The 19,310-nt window shown below is 37.0% G+C and overlaps 1 protein-coding gene across 2 annotated transcripts in view; it reads left to right on the forward strand.

The window, feature by feature from the left end:
* The first annotated feature begins 897 nt into the window (after positions 1-897).
* Positions 898-19,310, forward strand: part of DNAJC27 (DnaJ heat shock protein family (Hsp40) member C27) — a 33,606-nt gene continuing 15,193 nt past the window's right edge. For both annotated transcript variants that reach the window (XM_010992952.3, XM_010992953.3), the window contains exons 1-3: positions 898-1,193; positions 9,861-9,943; positions 13,483-13,552. In XM_010992952.3, coding sequence (XP_010991254.1) covers positions 1,107-1,193; positions 9,861-9,943; positions 13,483-13,552 — 240 coding nt within the window. In that variant the 5' untranslated portion in view covers positions 898-1,106. The remainder of the gene's footprint in view (positions 1,194-9,860; positions 9,944-13,482; positions 13,553-19,310) is intronic.

Genomic DNA, 19,310 nt, shown 5'->3' on the forward strand with positions numbered 1-19,310 from the left:
GGGCACTAAATAATCATTTATCAAGTTCTATTTAGTTTCTGAAACTAAAAATATTGACTCAAAAAGTTATTTTCTCTCGGATTGATTTTTTTTCCTAGCAGATGCTTTTCTTCCCATCGCTTGGGATGAAAACAGAAAAGTGGTTATCCTAGAATTCATTATTATTATACTGTCATATAATCAGCTAAAGGAAAGGTGACAACAGAAGATGGGGTTAAGTTTGGATGAGTAGCAGGGAAAGTGAAGGAGCTCACAGCTACCGATCACACACTACTTGATAGAACCAGAAGAGTGTAAGAAACATTTAGTCTGAGCTTTCCTCCTGAAAATTAGAACTACGTAATAAAAGATCAAGGACTAAACTAAAACTTACCTTGACTCAAAAGGACAACTTTTTTTTTTCGTTAATGATAGGAACGAGATTCAGATCTTGCCTAATTGCCCTCTTCCAGAACTAGAGCCCCTAATTCCCCACTTCCCTGGCTCCTGACCCTGCCTCTCAGGGAACCTAACGGGAACATAATATTGGAAGGGGGTGGTTAGTGGACGGGTCCACAGGGACTGAAGAATCCACAAAAAGTGCTCCCAAACGGACCATGGTCTACTTGGAATTTTCAGCGCCGCTGGGCCTTTAACTGGGCCAAAATTCCAGCCACTTCCAGACCGTGGATCTGTCCTGAATAGCCAATGAATTTCTGCCACTCGGCTGTTAATCTAACAAATATCTATGTCCTGACGCCCCTGAACACAAGGCCTCGCTCTCCACGAAGAGTAAACTCGGGCCCCCTCGACGCCACCTTGCTGTCAAAGGACGCAGCCCAGGCAGTCCGCGCAACCCCAAGGAACAGGTAACCACAGTCGCATCCCTGGGGCCTGGCGATGACGTCACGCCGCCCCTTTCTAGCATCGCGAGACTCTCTTCTCCCTCCCCCAGTTCCCTGCGCTCCTAACCGTCCGCGCTCGCTGCCAGGTAGCGGCGGGGATGGAGAGCCGCCGGGGCGGAGGCAAGAACAGGGGTTCCGCCATTGGACGAGGAAGCGTGAGGGACGGGCCGGCGTGGTGAACAGGGAGAGACCGAGGCGGGAGGCCCCGAGAGAGCGAGGGCAATGGAGGCCAACATGCCGAAGCGGAAGGAGCCTGGCAAGTCCTTGCGCATCAAAGTCATCTCCATGGGCAACGCCGAAGTGGGAAAAGTGAGTACCGTGCTGCGAGAGGCGGGACCTCAGCGCGGCGGGGCGACGTGCCGATTGGCTGGAAGGGCGGCCACTCAACAGCCTGGGGCCCAGCCCCCTCCCCTCCCCTAGCAGGCCTGGGTCCCCTCCTGGGCAGTGCGGCTCCGCGAGGAAAACTCTCCTGACCTTTTTGACCTTTGCGTTGCCCTCCTCCTACAGCTAAGACGGTGTCTTGTGTGCCCTCTAACCCCTTGAATGTATCCCAAAGAGAGTAAGGAGGCCTAGGACCTTATGTCAGTTCTCCTGCATGGGTACCGTTTCTGCGTTCTGGGTGACCTGTCCAGCACTTAGAGGTGGAGAATAAAAGTTTAGTTACCCCCAGGAGGGCTTCAGAGCCGAAGGGAACTCCCGGGGGTGCATGTGAGGATGGGGTTTATGAGGTGTTACTCTGCCGACATGGAGCCAGAATCTACATTTCATTTGTAAGAGAGCATAACATGCTGAGGGGTTTCACAGGGGAGGTGCAGTGGGAATCAAGGAACCTGCGTTATTTTGTTTTGTTTTTATTTCTGGTAGTGTTACCATATCCATTATCTCAAAGAAGTCTTAGTTGCACTGCCTTTTTCTATGCTGTTTCTATGGCTATCAGCTAAAGCTCTCCCATAGTATGGGGGAGGGAGGGTGAGGGGTGAACGGAGATCTTTCTCCACATGAGTTTTTAGACTGCCTCCTCTTCATCCAAATTGTCTCTCCTTAAGGGTAAGTGAAAGCTGTTGGTTAAGAACCTCCCAAGGTCACCGAATCAGTGACTGAACCAGTACTGGAACCTGGGTCTTCACACTCCCGTTGCAGTGCTCTTTCCCATCATTATATGCTGCCAAAACCAATTACAAGTGAGCTCTACATGCCAGAAGAGCTGTTAATGGGAGTGTTTAGGCCAGTTCTTGCACATAGTTGATGCTCAGTAAATATTTATTAGTGTCTTTTTTTCCCGTTTAGTATTATCTTGTACTATTTATGTGTCTGTGTGTATGTATGTAAGTATTAACATAGCTGAAAGTCAGCATTTACTGAGTGTCAACTATGTGCCAGGCACTGAAAAGAAAAGAATAAAGCCTTTAGAAGGTTATGTACTAAACTGGCTAAGTGAGCATGCTCACTTTTAAAACTTTACTGTGCTTAATGGTACAACATTAGAAATAGTTTAAAATGCCCAGTGTCACAACATTTATATATTATGGTTCTAGATTTATTAACCAATGCAGTTAGATGGGAAAGAAAGAACTTAGGAAACACTGGAAAGGAGAAAGCAAAATTATCATTATTTGTTAATGTTACGGTTGTTTATCTGGAAAGCCAAAGAGAATTAACTAAAAAGCTGTTAGAAACAATAAAAGACAAAATTAATATACAAAATTCATAGCTTTACCATATCAAATTATAATTGTGTAGAATTTAAATAACACCCAAAATAAAGTGCTCAAATTAAAACTTAAGAAGAAATAGGTAGGACCTAGGACCTATTTGAAGAAACATTTCAAACTTACAAAGGGACTGCAAATTACTTAGACAAATGGAAAGATATACTTTCCCCTTAATTAAGATCACTCAATATTTTAGAGATGTCAATTCTTTAAATTATCTACAAATGTAATTCAATTCCAGTTAAAATACCAATACGATTTTTTTCTTCAAAACATAATAAAAGGTATTAAAGTCCTTGTGAAAAATTAAATGTGAGACTAGCCAAGAAAATTGTGAAAAAGAAATGAGAGGAGACTAACACTACCAGACGTTAAAACATCTTTTAAAGTTATCAAGCTTTTCCTATTGGTACTGGAAAGGAAATAGAGAGACATCAGTGGAACAGAATGGAGTTCAGAAATAAACTCAAACATATAAGGAAATTCAGTTTACAACAAATACAGTAAAACTGTGGGAAAGTAAAGGCCATTTAATAAGTGCTTTTGCAACAACTATTTACTATTTGGGAATGGAGTGGATTCCTATGGAATTCCTTTCTCAAAAATAAATTTTAGAAGATAAAAGATTTAAATGTAATTTTAAAAAAAATTTGCCTTAGTTATGAAAGTGCTACATATGCATTTTTAAAGAATTTGGAAAATATAGGAAGATACACAGATAAACAATCTTAAGTTAAAAACTAAGGCATGCCCTAGTAAATAATCCTTGGATCAAAAAGTAAATCAAAGCAAATGACAAAATAACTAAAAAGCTGTGTAAAGGAGAGAATCCATGCCAAAAGCTTCAGGGCAAATTTAAAGCTATAGTGAAAGGAAAATGTATTATTTTTTTCATTTCCAAAAAAGAGAGATAAAAACTAAAGGAATTTAATAGTTGTACAACTTTGTGAATATGCTTGGAACCACTGAATTATACACCTCAAAAGTAAATATTATGGTATGGTATATCTCAGTTTTAAAAAGTGAAGGAACTTAATACTTGAGACAATAGAAAAAAGGACACAAAATAGACCAAAAGAAAGAGAGAATTCCCTGGGAAAATTAATGAAAAAGAAAAAAATGCCTAAAAATTTATTTAAGAAAAATAGAGAAAGCAAAAAATTACAAGATTAGTACTGAAAAGGAGACATAATCATATACTGGAAGAAATTAAAACAAAGATTAGAGAATATTGCATTCTGTTCTATGGGAACACATTTCAAAATACAGAGGAAATGGAGAATTTCCTAGCAAAATGTGAATTACCAAAATTGACTTAAAAAGAAGTAGGAAACCCCACAGCCAGTCACATAGGGAATTAGAAAAACAATGAAAAGATTTACTATCTAAAAAGGTATCAGAATCAGGTGGTTTCATTAACAAGCTTAATTTAAGCCTTAAATAACACATAATTTTGGTTACTTAAATTAGTCCAATGCGAAGGAAAAGATGAACAGCACTCCAGTTTATTTATATAAAGTCAGGGTAACTTAAATAGCAAAACTTGATACAGTATCAAAAAAGAAAAGTATATACCATTTTCACATATACATAGAGTTGTATAATTTCTAAATATCCACAAATAGAATTCAGCAATATATGAAAAAGATTTCACTGTTAGGAAGTAGGATTTATCCCAGGAATGCAAACTTGGTTCAACATCAAGAAATTAATCAACATAATTTGTTACATGAACTGATTATGCGAGAAAATATTTCTCTGTACTGTAAAAAAATTTGATATAATCAACCTACTAAACACTAAAAGTGAAATTGGAACAAAATGAAACCACTTAAATATGAAAAATAATATTTATTATTAACAAACAGCAATCATTATACCAATAGTAAAATGCTAAGGGCCATTTCCTTTAAAATTAGGTACAAAAAGGATACATACCACTTCCTCTTATGATTCAGCATTGTTTTAGAGGTTCTGGAGATGCAGTAAGAAAAAGGGGATTCCTAAGGGCTTATTCCTTTCTTGGGGGAATGCTGAAATTTCTCTGTGGTATTTGTTTATATCCAATTCAGTTTTCTGTGTTGGCATCAGTTTACCCCAGAGCCCCAACCTAGTTCTCAGCGTCCTCTAGGATCTGATCCTGATGTTCTTATCGTTGTCTCTTCATAGCAGCCAACTCCGAAAATTGCCCTCATTCTAAATTTACAGTTGTATTAAATATTTTCCTGTTGTATCAGTTGAGTTGATTTTTCTTATTTGCAGTCAAAAGTACCCACATCATTCAGTATTGTATGTACTTCTCTGGAGTTTGTTTTTTCTCTTTTAAACATAGATTATGTAATTCCTCCCATCTGACATAGCTCCACTCACTCTTTTTTGCAGTTGTGTAATAGTCCATGAGATGCAACTATCCCCTCTATTGATGAGAATTCACTCGTTTCTTTTTTTCCCTACTACAAATAGTGTTAATCTAAGTACATTTCTATATGTATAAATATCCTTAAATACCAGTACTCTAATTTCTATGGACTAAATTCCTAGGGGTGGAATTGCTGAGTTGAAGAGCACATTTAAAAATTTTAGTAGCTATTGCCAATTGCTCTTCAAAAAGGAGTGTTTCTACCCACAATATGGGGGTATTTTTCCCCCCAAATCCCTGCCAACACAGTTTTGTCATTCTTTTGATTACTACTAATCTGAATAGTGAGAAGTAATTTCATTATTACTTTAATTTGCATTTCACTGACCACAGATGAAGTTGAGCATCTTTTCAAATAATCGTTAGACTTCTGGATTTTCTTTTCTGTGGATTGACCAGTTTATACTCCCTATCCATTATTCTGTTGAGTGATGTCTCTTTCATACCTGTTTTTCTGGTTTGGGGACATTAGAGTTACTGACTTTTTGCCGGTCATTTGTGTTACAAATATTTGCCCCAGTATATTGTCTTTTAATGCTTTTATATTTTACCTTACAATTGCTTTTATTATTTGTATATACTCAATTGTGCCTATCTTTTTTATTGAAATATAGTTGACGTACAATATTATGTTAGTTCCGGGTATATTACATAATGATTTGACATTTGCATACAGTATGAAGTGATCACCAGGACAAGTCTAGTACCCATCTGTCCCCATGCAAAGTTATTACAATATTATTGATCATATTCCTTATGCTGTATAGTGTTTCCCAGTGTCTTATTTATTTTATAGCTCAAAGTTTGTACCTCTTAATCCCCTTCACCTATATGATTTACCCACCCCCTCCGCTCTGGCAACCACCCATGTGTTCTCTGCATCTGTGAATCTGTTTTCATTTTGTTTTGTTTGTTTGTTTTGTTTTTTAGATACCATATATAAGTGAGATCAAATGGTATTTATCTTTCTTTGTCTTATTTCACTTAGCATAATACTTTAGATTTATTCATATTTTTGCAAGTGGCAAGATTTCATCTTTTTTAAATAGCTTAGTAACATTTCATTGTGCGTGTGTGTGTGTGTGTATCTATATGTATGATGTGTATATATAGATACACACACACACACACACACACACACCACACCTTCTTTATCCATTCGTCTATGGATGGACAGTTAGGTTGCTTCCATATCTTGGCCATTATAAATAATACTGCAGTCAACACTGGGGTGCATGTATCTTTTTACATTAGTGTTTTTGTTTCTTCAGGTAAACGTCCAGAAGTGAAATTGCTGGATCATATGGCAGTTCTATTTTTATTTTGGAGGAAAACGTCCATATGGTTTTCCATTGTGGCTACACAAATTTACAATTCCACCAACATTGCAGGAGGTTCCCTTTTCTCCACATCCTCTCCAACACTTGTTATTTGTTGTCTTTTTGGTGGTAGCCTTCTGGCAAGTGTAAGATGATATCTCATTATGGTTTTGATTTGCATTTCCCTGATGATTTATGATGTTGAACATCTTTTTCACGTGCCTGTTGGCCATCTGTATGTCTTCTTTGGAAAAATGTCTACTCAGGTCCTTTGCCAATTTTTTAATTGGGTTGTTGTTTTATTTTGTTTTTTTAATGTTGAGTTATCTGAGTTCTTTGTATATTTTGGATATTAACTCTTTTATATTGTTTACAAATATCTATTCCCAGTCATTTGGATGCCTTTTCATTTGTTGATAGATTCTTTCTCTGTACAAAAGTTTTTTAGTTTGCTGTAGCCCCATTTGTTTACTTTACTTTTGTTTCTCTTGCTTGAGGAGACTTATCCAAAAAATTTTTACTAAGACTGATGTCAGAGAGCATACTGCCTATGTTTTCTTTCTAGGAGTTTTATGGTTTCTGGGCTTACATTTAAGTCTAATCCATTTTGAGTTTATTTTTGTATATGCTGTGGGAAAGTAGTCCAGTTGATTCTTTCACATGTAGTTGTCCCATTTCCCCAACACCGTTTATTGAAGAGGCTGTTCTTGCCTCTTTGTCATTGATTAATTGACCATGTAAGTGTGGGTTTATTTCTGGGCTCTCTATTCTGTTCCCTTGATATATGTGTCTTTTTTTGTGCCAATATCATACTGTTTTGATTACTGCCATTTTGTAGTATAGTTTGAAATCAGGGAGTGTGATACCTCCAGCTTTGTTCTTTTTCAGGATTACTTTGGCTATATGTATCTTTTTTTTTTAAATAATTCTTATAATCTTTATTTTAATGTATTTTTAAATTTTTTTAATGGTGGTACTGAGGATTGAACCTAGGACCACCTGCATGCTAAGCATGTGCTCTACTGCTGAGCTATTCCCCAACCCCTATATTTGTCTTTTCTTTTATGGTTTCTGGGTTTTCTTTCTAGCTGAGAAGTTTTCCCTAAGGTTGTACGTATGTTGCACATTTTCCTCTGAAATTTTTATTGTTTTATTTTTAAATACTTAAATCATAAACTTATCTGTAATTTATTTTTGTATATAGGGAAGTTAAGGGCCCAATTACTAAATAAATCATTTTTACTCATTGACTTTATTTTTTGTCTTTTGTGCATTCTTTTTTTATTGAAGTATAGTCAGTGTACAATGTTGTGTCAATTTCTGGTATACAGCATAATGTTTTGGTCATACATATACATACACATATTCATTTTCATTATAGTTTACTACAAGATATTCAATATAGTTCCCTGTGCTACACAGTAGAAACTTGTTGCTTATGTATTTTATATATAGTAGTTAGTATCTGAAAATTTCGAACCTCCACTATGGAATGACCTTAAATATCACCTTATACTTTTTAAATTTCCTTTTATAATGTGATCTATTTCTGAGCTCTCTGTTCTGTTTTACTGACCTACTTGTCTATTCTTATGCCAGTATAATACTGTCTCAATTGGCTTCAGACTATATTTTATTATCTGTCAATGCAAATTCCCACCTCTTTCTACTGTCCTGCCCCTTTCCTGTTTTTCATACTTTGATTAGTTCTTCTCAGATAGCTGTTCTTTCATATGAAATTTAGAATAATTCTGTTAGGGAAAAAAAGATGCAAAATTGTTAAGATTTTACTTGAAACTGCATTAAAAAAGAAAAATGCCTAAAAAATCTATTTAAGAAAAATAGAGAAAGCAAAAAAATTCTCTCTATATTCATGTTATTTAACTTAGCTTGTAAGATCCTAAGGCCCAGGAACCCTTTGGTTATAGCAAGTGGTTATTTATACTGTTAATTAATTGTGTATCTCTTTAAATACTTAGGACTAGTGTTTGAATAGCGTACGGGAGTTAAAGGACTTCCAGGTCCCTTAATCTTATGAATAATTTAGAAAAGGCTGTACTTATTTTTCTAGGATATTGTGAGAGAAAGCATTCTCAAAGTGCTTTCAAGCTGTTTTTAAAAGTGTAGCCTCTTAGCAGTAGTCACTCCGAAGAAGTTTTTCCTTCAGTTCACAATGACTTATTAAGTACTTTTTAAAGTAGCTGTCCTGTTTAACTTAGATTGAGGTTCATCAGGAAAGGGTTTGAGCAGAATAATCTTCATTACCAGCACTTCCAGTAAATTATGTTTCATGAGTGCTAAGAATTGCTATAGATATACAAGTCATTTTAAATTGGTTTCTCACTGACACTGAATTGCTCAGATATAAAGGAGTAAAATACTGGTGCTTGCCCTCAAGTAGTTTACTGTCTAGCTGAAGAGAGAAGGTAAATATACACATGTGAAAAGAACAACAAGGCAGTGTATGACTGATGGCAAATACGTTATATGCTATGTATATAGTGCATATACATATGTAGTATGTAAAAAGTGCTAGAGGAGTTCAGATGTAGGCAAGATCTCTTATGACCTGGGTGCTCCAGGTTTGTGCTGGGCCTTAAAGGATAAGTAAGATTTGGAAAGAAAAGATAAAGCTCATTCTAAGTAGAGAGAAAAGTCATGAGAAGAGTCAGGAAGTCAGGCCTGGGAATTTGGCAGAAATGGAAGCTTTGTGTAGAAGGATTTTGACAGAGAAGACAGATTAGGGCCAGTTTATGGAGGGATGTGAATAATGGGACAAATGAGTTTGGATATTGAACCCTTGGCAGTGAGAAACCACTGAAGATTTTTGAGCTAGGAAAGCGAAATAACATTAGTGGTGTGCTGTATTGATGGAAGTTGAGAGGGAAAGGAGGCATGAAGACCAATAAAGAATTTCTTAAGAGTTGTGTGGGAGTAGATGATGAAGACCTAAACCACAGTGGTATAAGTAGGAACTGGAATGCGGTGAAAGATGGAAGAAACATTCAAAAGAAGATTTTAAAAGACTCAAATCAAACATGACTTTAATGTTTTAATCCTCTGTAATTGGGAAAATGGGGGCATTATTAACAGAACTAGGATGTCAGCAGGATGAGCTGTTTTTAGGTATAACACCAGTTCATGTTCTGGACATGGTAAATCTGAGGAACAGTGGGGCAGCTAAGTAGAAATTAGTCTAGTAGGTATTTGGAGATGTGGCTCTGGTCTTGGAGGAAGGGCAAGCTAGACGGATGTTTTGGTGTTATTAATGAAAGAATTAAAGAAAAGAGAACAAGGACTGAGAATTAAACTAAAAACATACCCATATCTAGTATTAGAGGAAGAATTTTAAAAAATTTTTCTTTAAAATCTTCACCTTTAGTATTCATTTCACTATCTTACAGTTTTGGCTTCTGAAAAAGCTTCCTTATAGTGATGAATGAAGAAACCATAATGAAGAAATTCGCTTATTTTGTATATGTTCCTAGAGTGTTTTTACTAAAAGCATGTATTTTTACCTTTTTAGAGCTGTATTATAAAGCGATACTGTGAGAAAAGATTTGTGTCTAAATACCTTGCAACAATCGGAATTGACTATGGAGTCACAAAGTGAGTACATTTATTGTTTCCTTGGGCTTGCAAATTATATAGAAATTCAGAACCCTTCTAAATGGATCTATCTTGAAATTGGGTGTAAGTGGGGATTTCTTCGGAGATGAACCAAGGGTGGGTTGAGCTTGGGGAGACAGGGCTACATTAGCAGGAAGCCACACTGCTGAAGAGTGGACTTGGGGTGGACAATGTATGCCCACAGGTGGAATTTCAGGTACTCACTGTTCTGGCCTCAGCCCACCCCTCCCTCCTCTCTTATTATTTTCTTTTCCACACTTTACTCTCTGTCCACACTGAACCTGTGTCATCATACTTTCCTGTCTCAGTGCCATCATTCATTCTGTCCACCTGAAATGTTCTTTCCCCTCCTCTCTGTCAGTCTCCTGTCAACCTGTCAGTCTCCTCAGGTTGTAAAGTGTTGCTGTTCCCATAAGGCCTTCTGAACACCTCTTCTATCAGTCAGGACTCATTTTAGTTGACAGAAATATTAAGATTCTCTGCTAGTCATAGATCTTAGCGTAAATTGTGTTGCGTTCTTATTTGTATACGTTTAATGTCCTCTGCTAGACTATAAGCCCCATGAAGAAGGGGTGTGGAGTATAGATTGTCTCCAGGTGCCTGGTACAGTGTTTATACACAGTAAATGCTCAATAAATACTTATTGTTGGGTAAGACAGATATGTCTAAAGAGGGAGTTTGCCGATTAGAATATGAGGGCAACATTCAAAGAAGGTAGACTAAAGTGGCAGGGGTGTATCTATACTTCAGGGTGCCGGATTGCATCAATGATAATGTAAGATATCCTATTTAAGTCAGTTTTTTGAAATAGCTGATTCATTCATCTAAGAAATGAGGGTTACCATGCTTTGCCATAGAATTGTGGTTTATTCAGCAGACTATAGTCATCCCTCACTATCCAAGGGATATTGGTTCTAGGACCCTCTGTGGATACCAAGATCTGTAGAAGTTCAGGTCCCTTATATGAAGTGGTATAGTATTTGCATATAAGCAATGCATATCCTCTCGACATTTTAAATCATCTCTAGATTACTTATAATACCTAATACAATGTAAATGCTATATAAATAGTTGTAAATACAATGTAAATACTTTGTAAATATTTGCTACCTTGTGGCCAATTCAAATTTTGCTTTTTGGAACTTTCTGGAATTTTTTTTTTCCTGAATATTTTTGATCAAGTTTGGTTGAATCCATGGATACAGAACCCATGGATACAGAGGACTGACTATATTCTGTTTCTGGTTGAAATTTTTTTTTTGCTCATGGTGAGGAGGAGGATATGACTGACAGGAACGTGACTCAAGCCAAAAATTTAAAAAAGGGATATTAACCAATTCACATTATCCAATTATAAGGATGTAGCTGGGTTTCAGAGATTGCTGGAACCAGGGACAGAATATAGCCCGATCATTTCATGACATCTCTCTCTCTCTCTCTCTCTCTAGCTTTTGGCTCCCTGTACACAGCTGCCAGTAGCTCTCAGGCTTACCAAAACTAAACCCAAATTTGAAAATCCCAGGGAAGGTTTTGATTGTCCAAGTGAGTGCAGGTACCTTTCCCCAGCTCAGTTAACTGTTGCTTTCCCACTCGGTTAAGCAAGCAGAGTAGCATCAAAAAAGAAGATGGAAGAACCCATTTAAACCTCAGTTGGGAGAAGAGGGGTACTCTTTTGGGCAGTCAAAACAGTAGATGCCCATTCCGTCCTTCAGATTTCAATATGCTTAAGAATTACTTGCAGAGTTTGTAAAAATGAAGATTCCTAAGATCCATCCACTGAGACTCTGATTCACAGGACCTGAGGTGGAGCACAAGACTCTACGTTTAAAACACCCCCCCCCCTTTCTATAATTATAGTGCAGGTGGTCTTCAGGCCACAATTCAGGAAAGCAGTGGATTGAGGTAATGAATTGTCATTTTTCTTAAGTTAATTTCCTCTGTCTGACTTCTGAATTAAATTGACCTCTTTTGAGTTTCAACGTGTGAACATATTTGTTTTACTTCTGGATTTTATAAACTTCAGTTCCATCCCTTCTCAGCTGCTATATTTTTAAGGTGAAATTTTCTAATATAAACTGTTATACAAGATCTTCTCCAGATGCTCTCAAACTCTGTTATTATTTTGCTGTTATTTTGTTATTATTATTTTGCTGTTCTCACACTGACTTTTATAAGATGGATCCTAATTTCACAGATGTTAAAATGAAAACATGTACATCTTAGAATTGATGAAATATGGTAGAGAATTCAGGAATGAAGAAATCTTGATAAGATGATTAGTGATTAGTTAGATTTAAATATATAAGTAATATAAAATAACTGTAGGAGTTTTGGTTTCAGAATAGAAAGTGGATGTTATAAACTTGGGCAGAGACTAGTGATAATAATTAATAAACCAGGAAGTAGTGTAGAAACAATGAGAGCAGGTGCTGATGTCCTTGTGTTCTGTTGGAGGGAGTCCTAACAAAGCTGTCTAAACTGAAACATGTTCCTTAAAAAACATAACAACTCTACTCTGTCAATTTATGGTTAATAATCTCTATTCTTAACCTTAGAGGAATCTTTTAGGAAATAATATTTCTGTGGTGAAGAACATTTGTATATAAAGCCCAATAATTCCTCCCAGTTTACTTCAGTTTCTTTTTTTCTTTTGTTAAATTCAATGAAAAGTAAATTTTATATTTTTATTTTAAGATAATATAATTCCTTTTTATAAAAATATTTATGTTTATCAATCTTATCTATGCATATAAAGAAGTCTGAAGTAACATTCATCTAGATTAATGAAGGGTTTTTCCTGAGTGATAGGATTTGGGATAACTTTTAAACCTTCAAGTGTTTGAGTTGTTTACAGTGTTTCATTCATTCATTTTCCAATAAGTGATTTTTCTTTAAAAAAAAAAAAACTAGAAGCAAGTATGCTCTGATGTTAACAGTAGTTAATTCTGGTGTCAATGGTTGTTATTCCTCTTTTTGTTCTTTTCTCTATTTTCAAATTTCTGAAAACAAATTGACTATTGCTCTTGCTCAAATGAAGATCGTACAAGAATTAAACAAACATTGTTAATAATATACATCTTTGTACCATTTATTTGTACTATTTATTGTACTGCATGGTAACCAAGCATGAAGTAGTAATTAAGATGTCTTACTGAGTGAAATAAAACATTTTGGTTTCCTTTATCTTGCTCCTGCTTGTCCCAAATCAATTTTTTGTTAGTGCCACAGTAATAGCTACCATTTGTTTGTTGCAGGGCATTGATGAAGTGTCTTGAGGTAAGATGAAGGTAAACAAGGGTGGCTTATGCCAAGTGAGTTCAGTGTTCCTAAAACAGGAGGCATGATTACCTGCCAGGTCGCTGGCTCTTGTTGTAATGATTATCTGGAATCAAGAAGAGGCACTAAGAAAGCCTTTTTAAAATTTCATACATGTAACCTGTTGAAATTCAAAAGCGATATACATGATATTAATATGAATGCACCAACCATTTGGGATTGTTTCTGTTTGAACATTTCAGGGTACAAGTCAGAGACAGAGAAATCAAAGTTAACATCTTTGATATGGCTGGACATCCCTTCTTCTATGAGGTAAGAAAGCCTTTTTGAAAAAAAACCTATATCCAGTATTGTCAATGGGTTGAGGGAAAGATCCCAAATTATCGAAACAACCAATATTCAAGTCATGTGTAAAAACAGGTAAATTCAGCGGGTGTTTGGCTTCCCTTCCGAGCCTTAACTTGATGGATTTATCTGTTGGTCTTTTGTGATCTCTCCTTAAGTAGCAGTGGGAAATTTTATTGCGAATGTTTCAAACACTTACTTAAGAAGTTTTAAGGACTGTTGCTTTTACTTTATACCTTAGCCCAGACTGTGAAAAGATAATCACATTCGTCCTGAGCCTTAAGAATTCAGTAATGTGACTTCTTTGGCAGCAAGGTCCCAGAGCGATCTTTCCGGTTCACTGCTCAGGCGTGTGTGGTCCCACCCCCGGAAGAAGCTAAAGCAGTCTCACTCAGTTTCCTTTCATCTGCTTGGCAGTCCTGAGTGGTCTCAGAATGAATCTCATGGCCATTCTTGTTTCTTTTATCTTCCTTAGTTTTCCATTTTCCCTAAGCAGGCTCTTCAGTCTTCCCTAGTTTGGCCATTTCACTTCTGCTCTTTTCTTTCCTTCCTCCCTTCTACTTGCTTCAGGATTATTTTGCTCTTCTTGTTCTGGGTTCTTGAGTTGGAAGCTCAGATGATTGATTTGAGACTTTCTTTTCTAAGGTATGCACTTAGTACTGTAAATTCCCCTCAGTACTGCTTAGCTGTGTCCCACAAATTTTGATATGTTGTATTTTCATTTTCACTCATATTTCATTTCATTCATTCAGTGTGGTTTTTTTTTTTATTTCCCTTGAGACTTTCTGTTTGACCTGTGGATTATTTAGAAGTGTGTTGTTTAGTTTCCAAGTGTTTAGAAATGTTCCTGTCATCTGTTATTGATTTCTAGTTTGATTCCCTTGTGATCAGAAAACACACTGTATGGTTTCAGTTCTTTTAAATTCATTGAGGTTTTTTTTTTTCCCATGGCCCAGGATCTGTCTTGGTATATATATGTTGCATGGGCACTTGAGAAGAATGTGTATTCTGCTATTGTTGGATGGAGTGCTCTATAATTATTTATTGGATTCTCTTGGTGAGTGATATTGTTGAATTCTTTTATGTCCTTGCTGATTTTCAGTTTAGTTATTCTATCAATTGCTGAGAGAGGGTTGTTGAAGTTTCCAACTAAAATGGTGAATTTGTCTATTTTTTCTTTCAGTTCTATCGATTTTTGCTTTGCATATTTTGCAACTCTCTTGTTTGGTGCATACACATTTAGGATTACTATGTCCTAATTATATAATTTTATTATTACATGCTGTCCCCCTGTGTCTCTGGTAATTTTCTTTGTTCTAATGTCTATTTTATCTGATGTTAAATAGGTATTTCTACCTGCCTTTGGTTGATGTTTGCATGATACATCTTCTTCTCTCCTTTCACTTTCAGCCTGCTTATATCATATTTGAAGTGACTTTCTTATAAGACAATACATAGTTGGATCATTTTTTTTAATCTGTTCTGCCAATTTCTGTCCTTTAATTGGTATATTTAGACCACTTTTATGTAATTATTGATATGTTAGGTCTACTATTTTATTTCCTTGTTTTCTGTTTTTCATTTCTGTTTTCTTTTCCCTGCCTTCCTGTGGGTCACTTGAACACTTTTTGAGTTCCATTTTGATTTGTCTGTAGTGTTTCTGAGAAATCTTTCCGCATAGCTTTATTAGCAGATGCTCTAGTTATTACGCTGCATGAGTTATCGCCGTCTACTGCTCTTGTCATTTCAACAGCTTGAGTGGAGTGTGGAAGCTTTTTCTCCTTTTACATCCCTTTTCCGTCTCCCACTTAAAATTGTCTTAAATATTTTCTCTACATACAATAGAACCACAGCTGACAGTGTTTACTTTTTACTTAACTGTGAAACATAATTTAGAAAACTTAAGGGAGAAGGAAAGCATATTGTATTCACTCCCACTTTTGCTTACTCTGCTCCTTCATCCTTCATTGTGTTCCAGGGTCCTTCCTTTATCCTTTCCCTTCTGTTGGGAGAACTCCTTCAGCCATTCTTTATTGTAGGTCTGCTGGCAACAGATTCTTTTAGTTCTCCTTGACTGAGAATGTTTCCCCTTGTTCCTGAAGAATTTTTTTGGAGGTTATAGGATTTGGGGTTGATATTTCTTTTTTTTCCAACACTTGAAAAATACCGTGCTGCTTTCCTGTGGCCTCATGGTTTCCGATGAGAAATATGCTGTAATTTGAAATGTTTTTCCCCTCACTTTTTTTTTTTTTAACATTGTAAATACTTTTTTTTATATGAGATCAGGTCCATTTCATCTTAAATTTAAAATCTCTGCTGTAAAATTGTTTCAGTGCTGCATTAAGAAAGCAGCAGTTTTTTAAACATTGTATTTCACGGGAAAATAGTACATATCACAGAAAACTTCCTACTTTGCTGCTTTCTCTAATTTCAGCTTATTTCATGTTATAGGAGAATCATTTCTCCTCTTATGGTAATTTTCCTTTTCCCTATGTAGATTTCCTGATCGTTTGTGCAGTTATTTTGAGGCCAGCTCTTGTACTCACTGAGCCTGTTGTCCCCTGTAATGTCACTGCTCTCGGGCAAGAGTGGGATTTCTGAAGGAGAGGGATGTTTATTGGGAAGGCTAACTTAGTTAAGTTCAGAGAGGTGTCCTTTTTCCTTCTGGCTGCTTTCATGATTTTCTCCTTTGTCTTTAGTTTTTAAAGGTTTATTTATTATATGTTGGCATGGATTTCTTTGGGTTTTTCCTGTGTGGGGTTTTCTCAGCTGTAGGTTTTTTCTTGAATCTGTAGGTTTATATCTCTTGCCAAATTTGGAAAGTTTTCAGCCCTTAGTTCTTTGAGTACTTTTTCAGCCCCACCCTGTTTCTCCTCTCCTTCCCAGACTCTGATCTTGTTGTAGTCCCCCAGGGCCCTGAGGCTCTGTTCTTTTTCTGTTTCTTTTCTTTTCTTTTTTTAAAGTTTATTTTCTCTCTGTTACTTAGATTAGGTAATTTTATTATTTTGCTTTTCACTGATTTTTTTCCCACTGTCTCCTCCATTCTGCTCTTGAGCCCAACTACTAAGCTTTTTTATTACAGTCATTGCATTTTTCAGTAATTTACTTTTCTAAAATTTCCACTCAGCTTTTGTTTGGGTGAGTGGGGATGGAGAGACAGACTTATGAGGGGTCAGGCTGGAGTAGAATGGTTATCATCTGAAGCTTTTTTGTTTTTCCTGATCCTTCACTAAAGAGAACAGGCTTTTGCTGGACACCTATTGGCAATTCCAAGTTGTACTTCTGCAGTTTCAAGTCTTGGATACATGAGGCAGGAGAAAACCAGGAAACTCACTGCTGTGTCAGGGCCCCAGGTCCCTAGCTTGTATGCCTTCTTCTCTCCACATTCCACAGTCTTCTTATGTATGTTTTACATATAATGTCCAGAATTTTTACTTGTACTTAGTGGGGAGAATAGAGGAAAACATAACTTTTAATGGCTACGAAATCTTCCATCTTGTGACTGTACCCAAATATTTAGGTAAAATAAATTCCTTTTAAATGTGAAACTTTGAAGTGGATTAAATCAATTTCACAAGTATAGAATATTGTCAATGAAAAAGGCATGGAGGCTCTAGGTGAACCCAAATTTGACACAGATTCTACCAGAAATGCTAACAAACACAAGTCTTATATTACACCAAAGTCATGTCGATGGAGAGTTAGAAGACGCCTGAGAATTAATGTGGTCCAGACCTCTGCCATTGTAAGATTTTTTTCTGCAGCATTCCTGATTGATGGCCATCATTCATTCACCAGATAAGAGAATGCCAGTTTCTGTGCTGCATGCTGGAAATACACAGCCCCTGTTTTCCTGGCACATAAATATGTCAGAGAAGACACATGTTAGACAAATGACAGAATACTTGGGACTTAATACCCAGACCTAGCTTATCTGGAAGGTCAGGAAGTCCTGTTGAAGGAAACTGCATTTAAACTGAGTGTTGATGGATAAGTAAGAGTTATGTAGGTTGGTAGGAATCCAGGGACAGTGTAATACATGGAAAAGTTTTGAGTGGTACGGACTGTGAGAGTTTGGAGAATGAATATCTTTAATGATGGGGTCTCACTGCTTCACAACTTAATCCTTTATAGATTAACAACTTCTCTCTTAGGAAGGCTGCCTTCCTTTGACTTTTGCCCTGGCCTTTTTTTTTGAAGCAACATAGGCTGAGTCTGTGCTCCTACAAGAGAGCCTTTCTAATACTTGTTAACCTGCTCCTTTCCAGGTAAAACATTTTTTATTCCTGCCACAGATAGACCTATCAGCATGCTTTGTGGATCACTGCCAGTTAGCTGGCAGGGAGTTAGCTGATGGGAGTTGAAAACTGGACACAACACTCCAGATGTTGCCTAACTAATGAAAAACACTGAGTGTTCTGTTATTTTCTATCATGAGACACTAGACTCTTGTTATTGGAACCCCAAAATTGCAATGGCTTTTTTCAGCAGCTCACAAAAATAGAAGTATAATTTTAAAAGTTCCCTGAAATCACCACTTCTAAAGTACCTTTTCTCCAAAAATAGTATTAATCTCTCCTTTTCTGTCAAATATTTGCTGTCTGTGGCTCAAACCCTCCTTTTTGACAAGGCCAAAGGCATCATCTTCCTTCTAAACCCTAAACTGACCAGAGTACACCTTTGCTCAGCACACACCTAGTGAAGTACCCACGGCCACTCTCACGGTCCCTGGCTTCCTGAAACCGTAGCCTGTCCTCCATTGAAGCTTCCACTGTCACCAGTCCTGGGCCTGCTGAGAAAAGACAGTGTACTTAGTGTGTCAGACAGCAGTCTCAGAGGAAAGTGTCAGGGAGGGGACTCCTGAGGGAATGGCAGGGCCTGTATCTTACCATGAGTCTTGCTTCCACTGGTGCACAAAACTGAATTCTGGAGTCTACTGGGATGAGTCGTGGGTCGATAAAAACTTTCTGAGGCCTGAGTAATATTAAACTAACAGCTTTCTCTAACCTAGAAAGCTACACCTCTGCTTTAAAAATTAAATAATCACAGTTCCTTTAGCATCCTATTTAATTAAACTTTGGATGCAGCAAGTCTTCCAGGACTAGCATTAGAAGGCTGTTTGGGGAGATAATAATAGAACTGTGGAGGACCGTTGAGCATCTACTTTAATCTTTCCATTTTACAGACAAGGAAACTAACATTTGAGGTAATAAAGTCTTACTCAAGGTGACATAGGTAGCTAGTTGAGGAACCCAAACTTGAACTTGAGGCGCTTGAAACAGAATCCATTGAGCTTATTTCTCTTTTTACACACAAAACTCCCTCTGGACAGCATGATCTGCATTTTGAAATTCTTTCTTTTCCCCTTTGGCTTTACTTCTGTTCTCTGCTATAGAATATTTAGCCATTTAATTAAACAAATATGTCTCAGATTCTTATATCTGCTCAGCCCGGCGGGGGACACAAAGATGATGTGTGCCTTCATGCTGCTCACAGTCTAGTGGGGAAGACAGTGGGATGTGCTACTAACTATGAAACTAGACAGGAGGTGATGTGAGCACTGTTAGAAGTACAAAAGCTGTGATAGTCCAGGGGCTAGGGAGACTGCATTCTGTTCTGCAGGTGTAGGGGATTAGACATGAGGAAGAGGGCAAAAAAGCTATATAAAAGATACGGTGTTACAGCTAGACCTTGGAAAATTAAAGATAAAGAGATGTGTTTCCAG

This window comes from Camelus dromedarius, chromosome 15 (assembly GCF_036321535.1).
Source record: "Camelus dromedarius isolate mCamDro1 chromosome 15, mCamDro1.pat, whole genome shotgun sequence".
Classification (NCBI taxonomy): Eukaryota; Metazoa; Chordata; class Mammalia; order Artiodactyla; family Camelidae; genus Camelus; species Camelus dromedarius.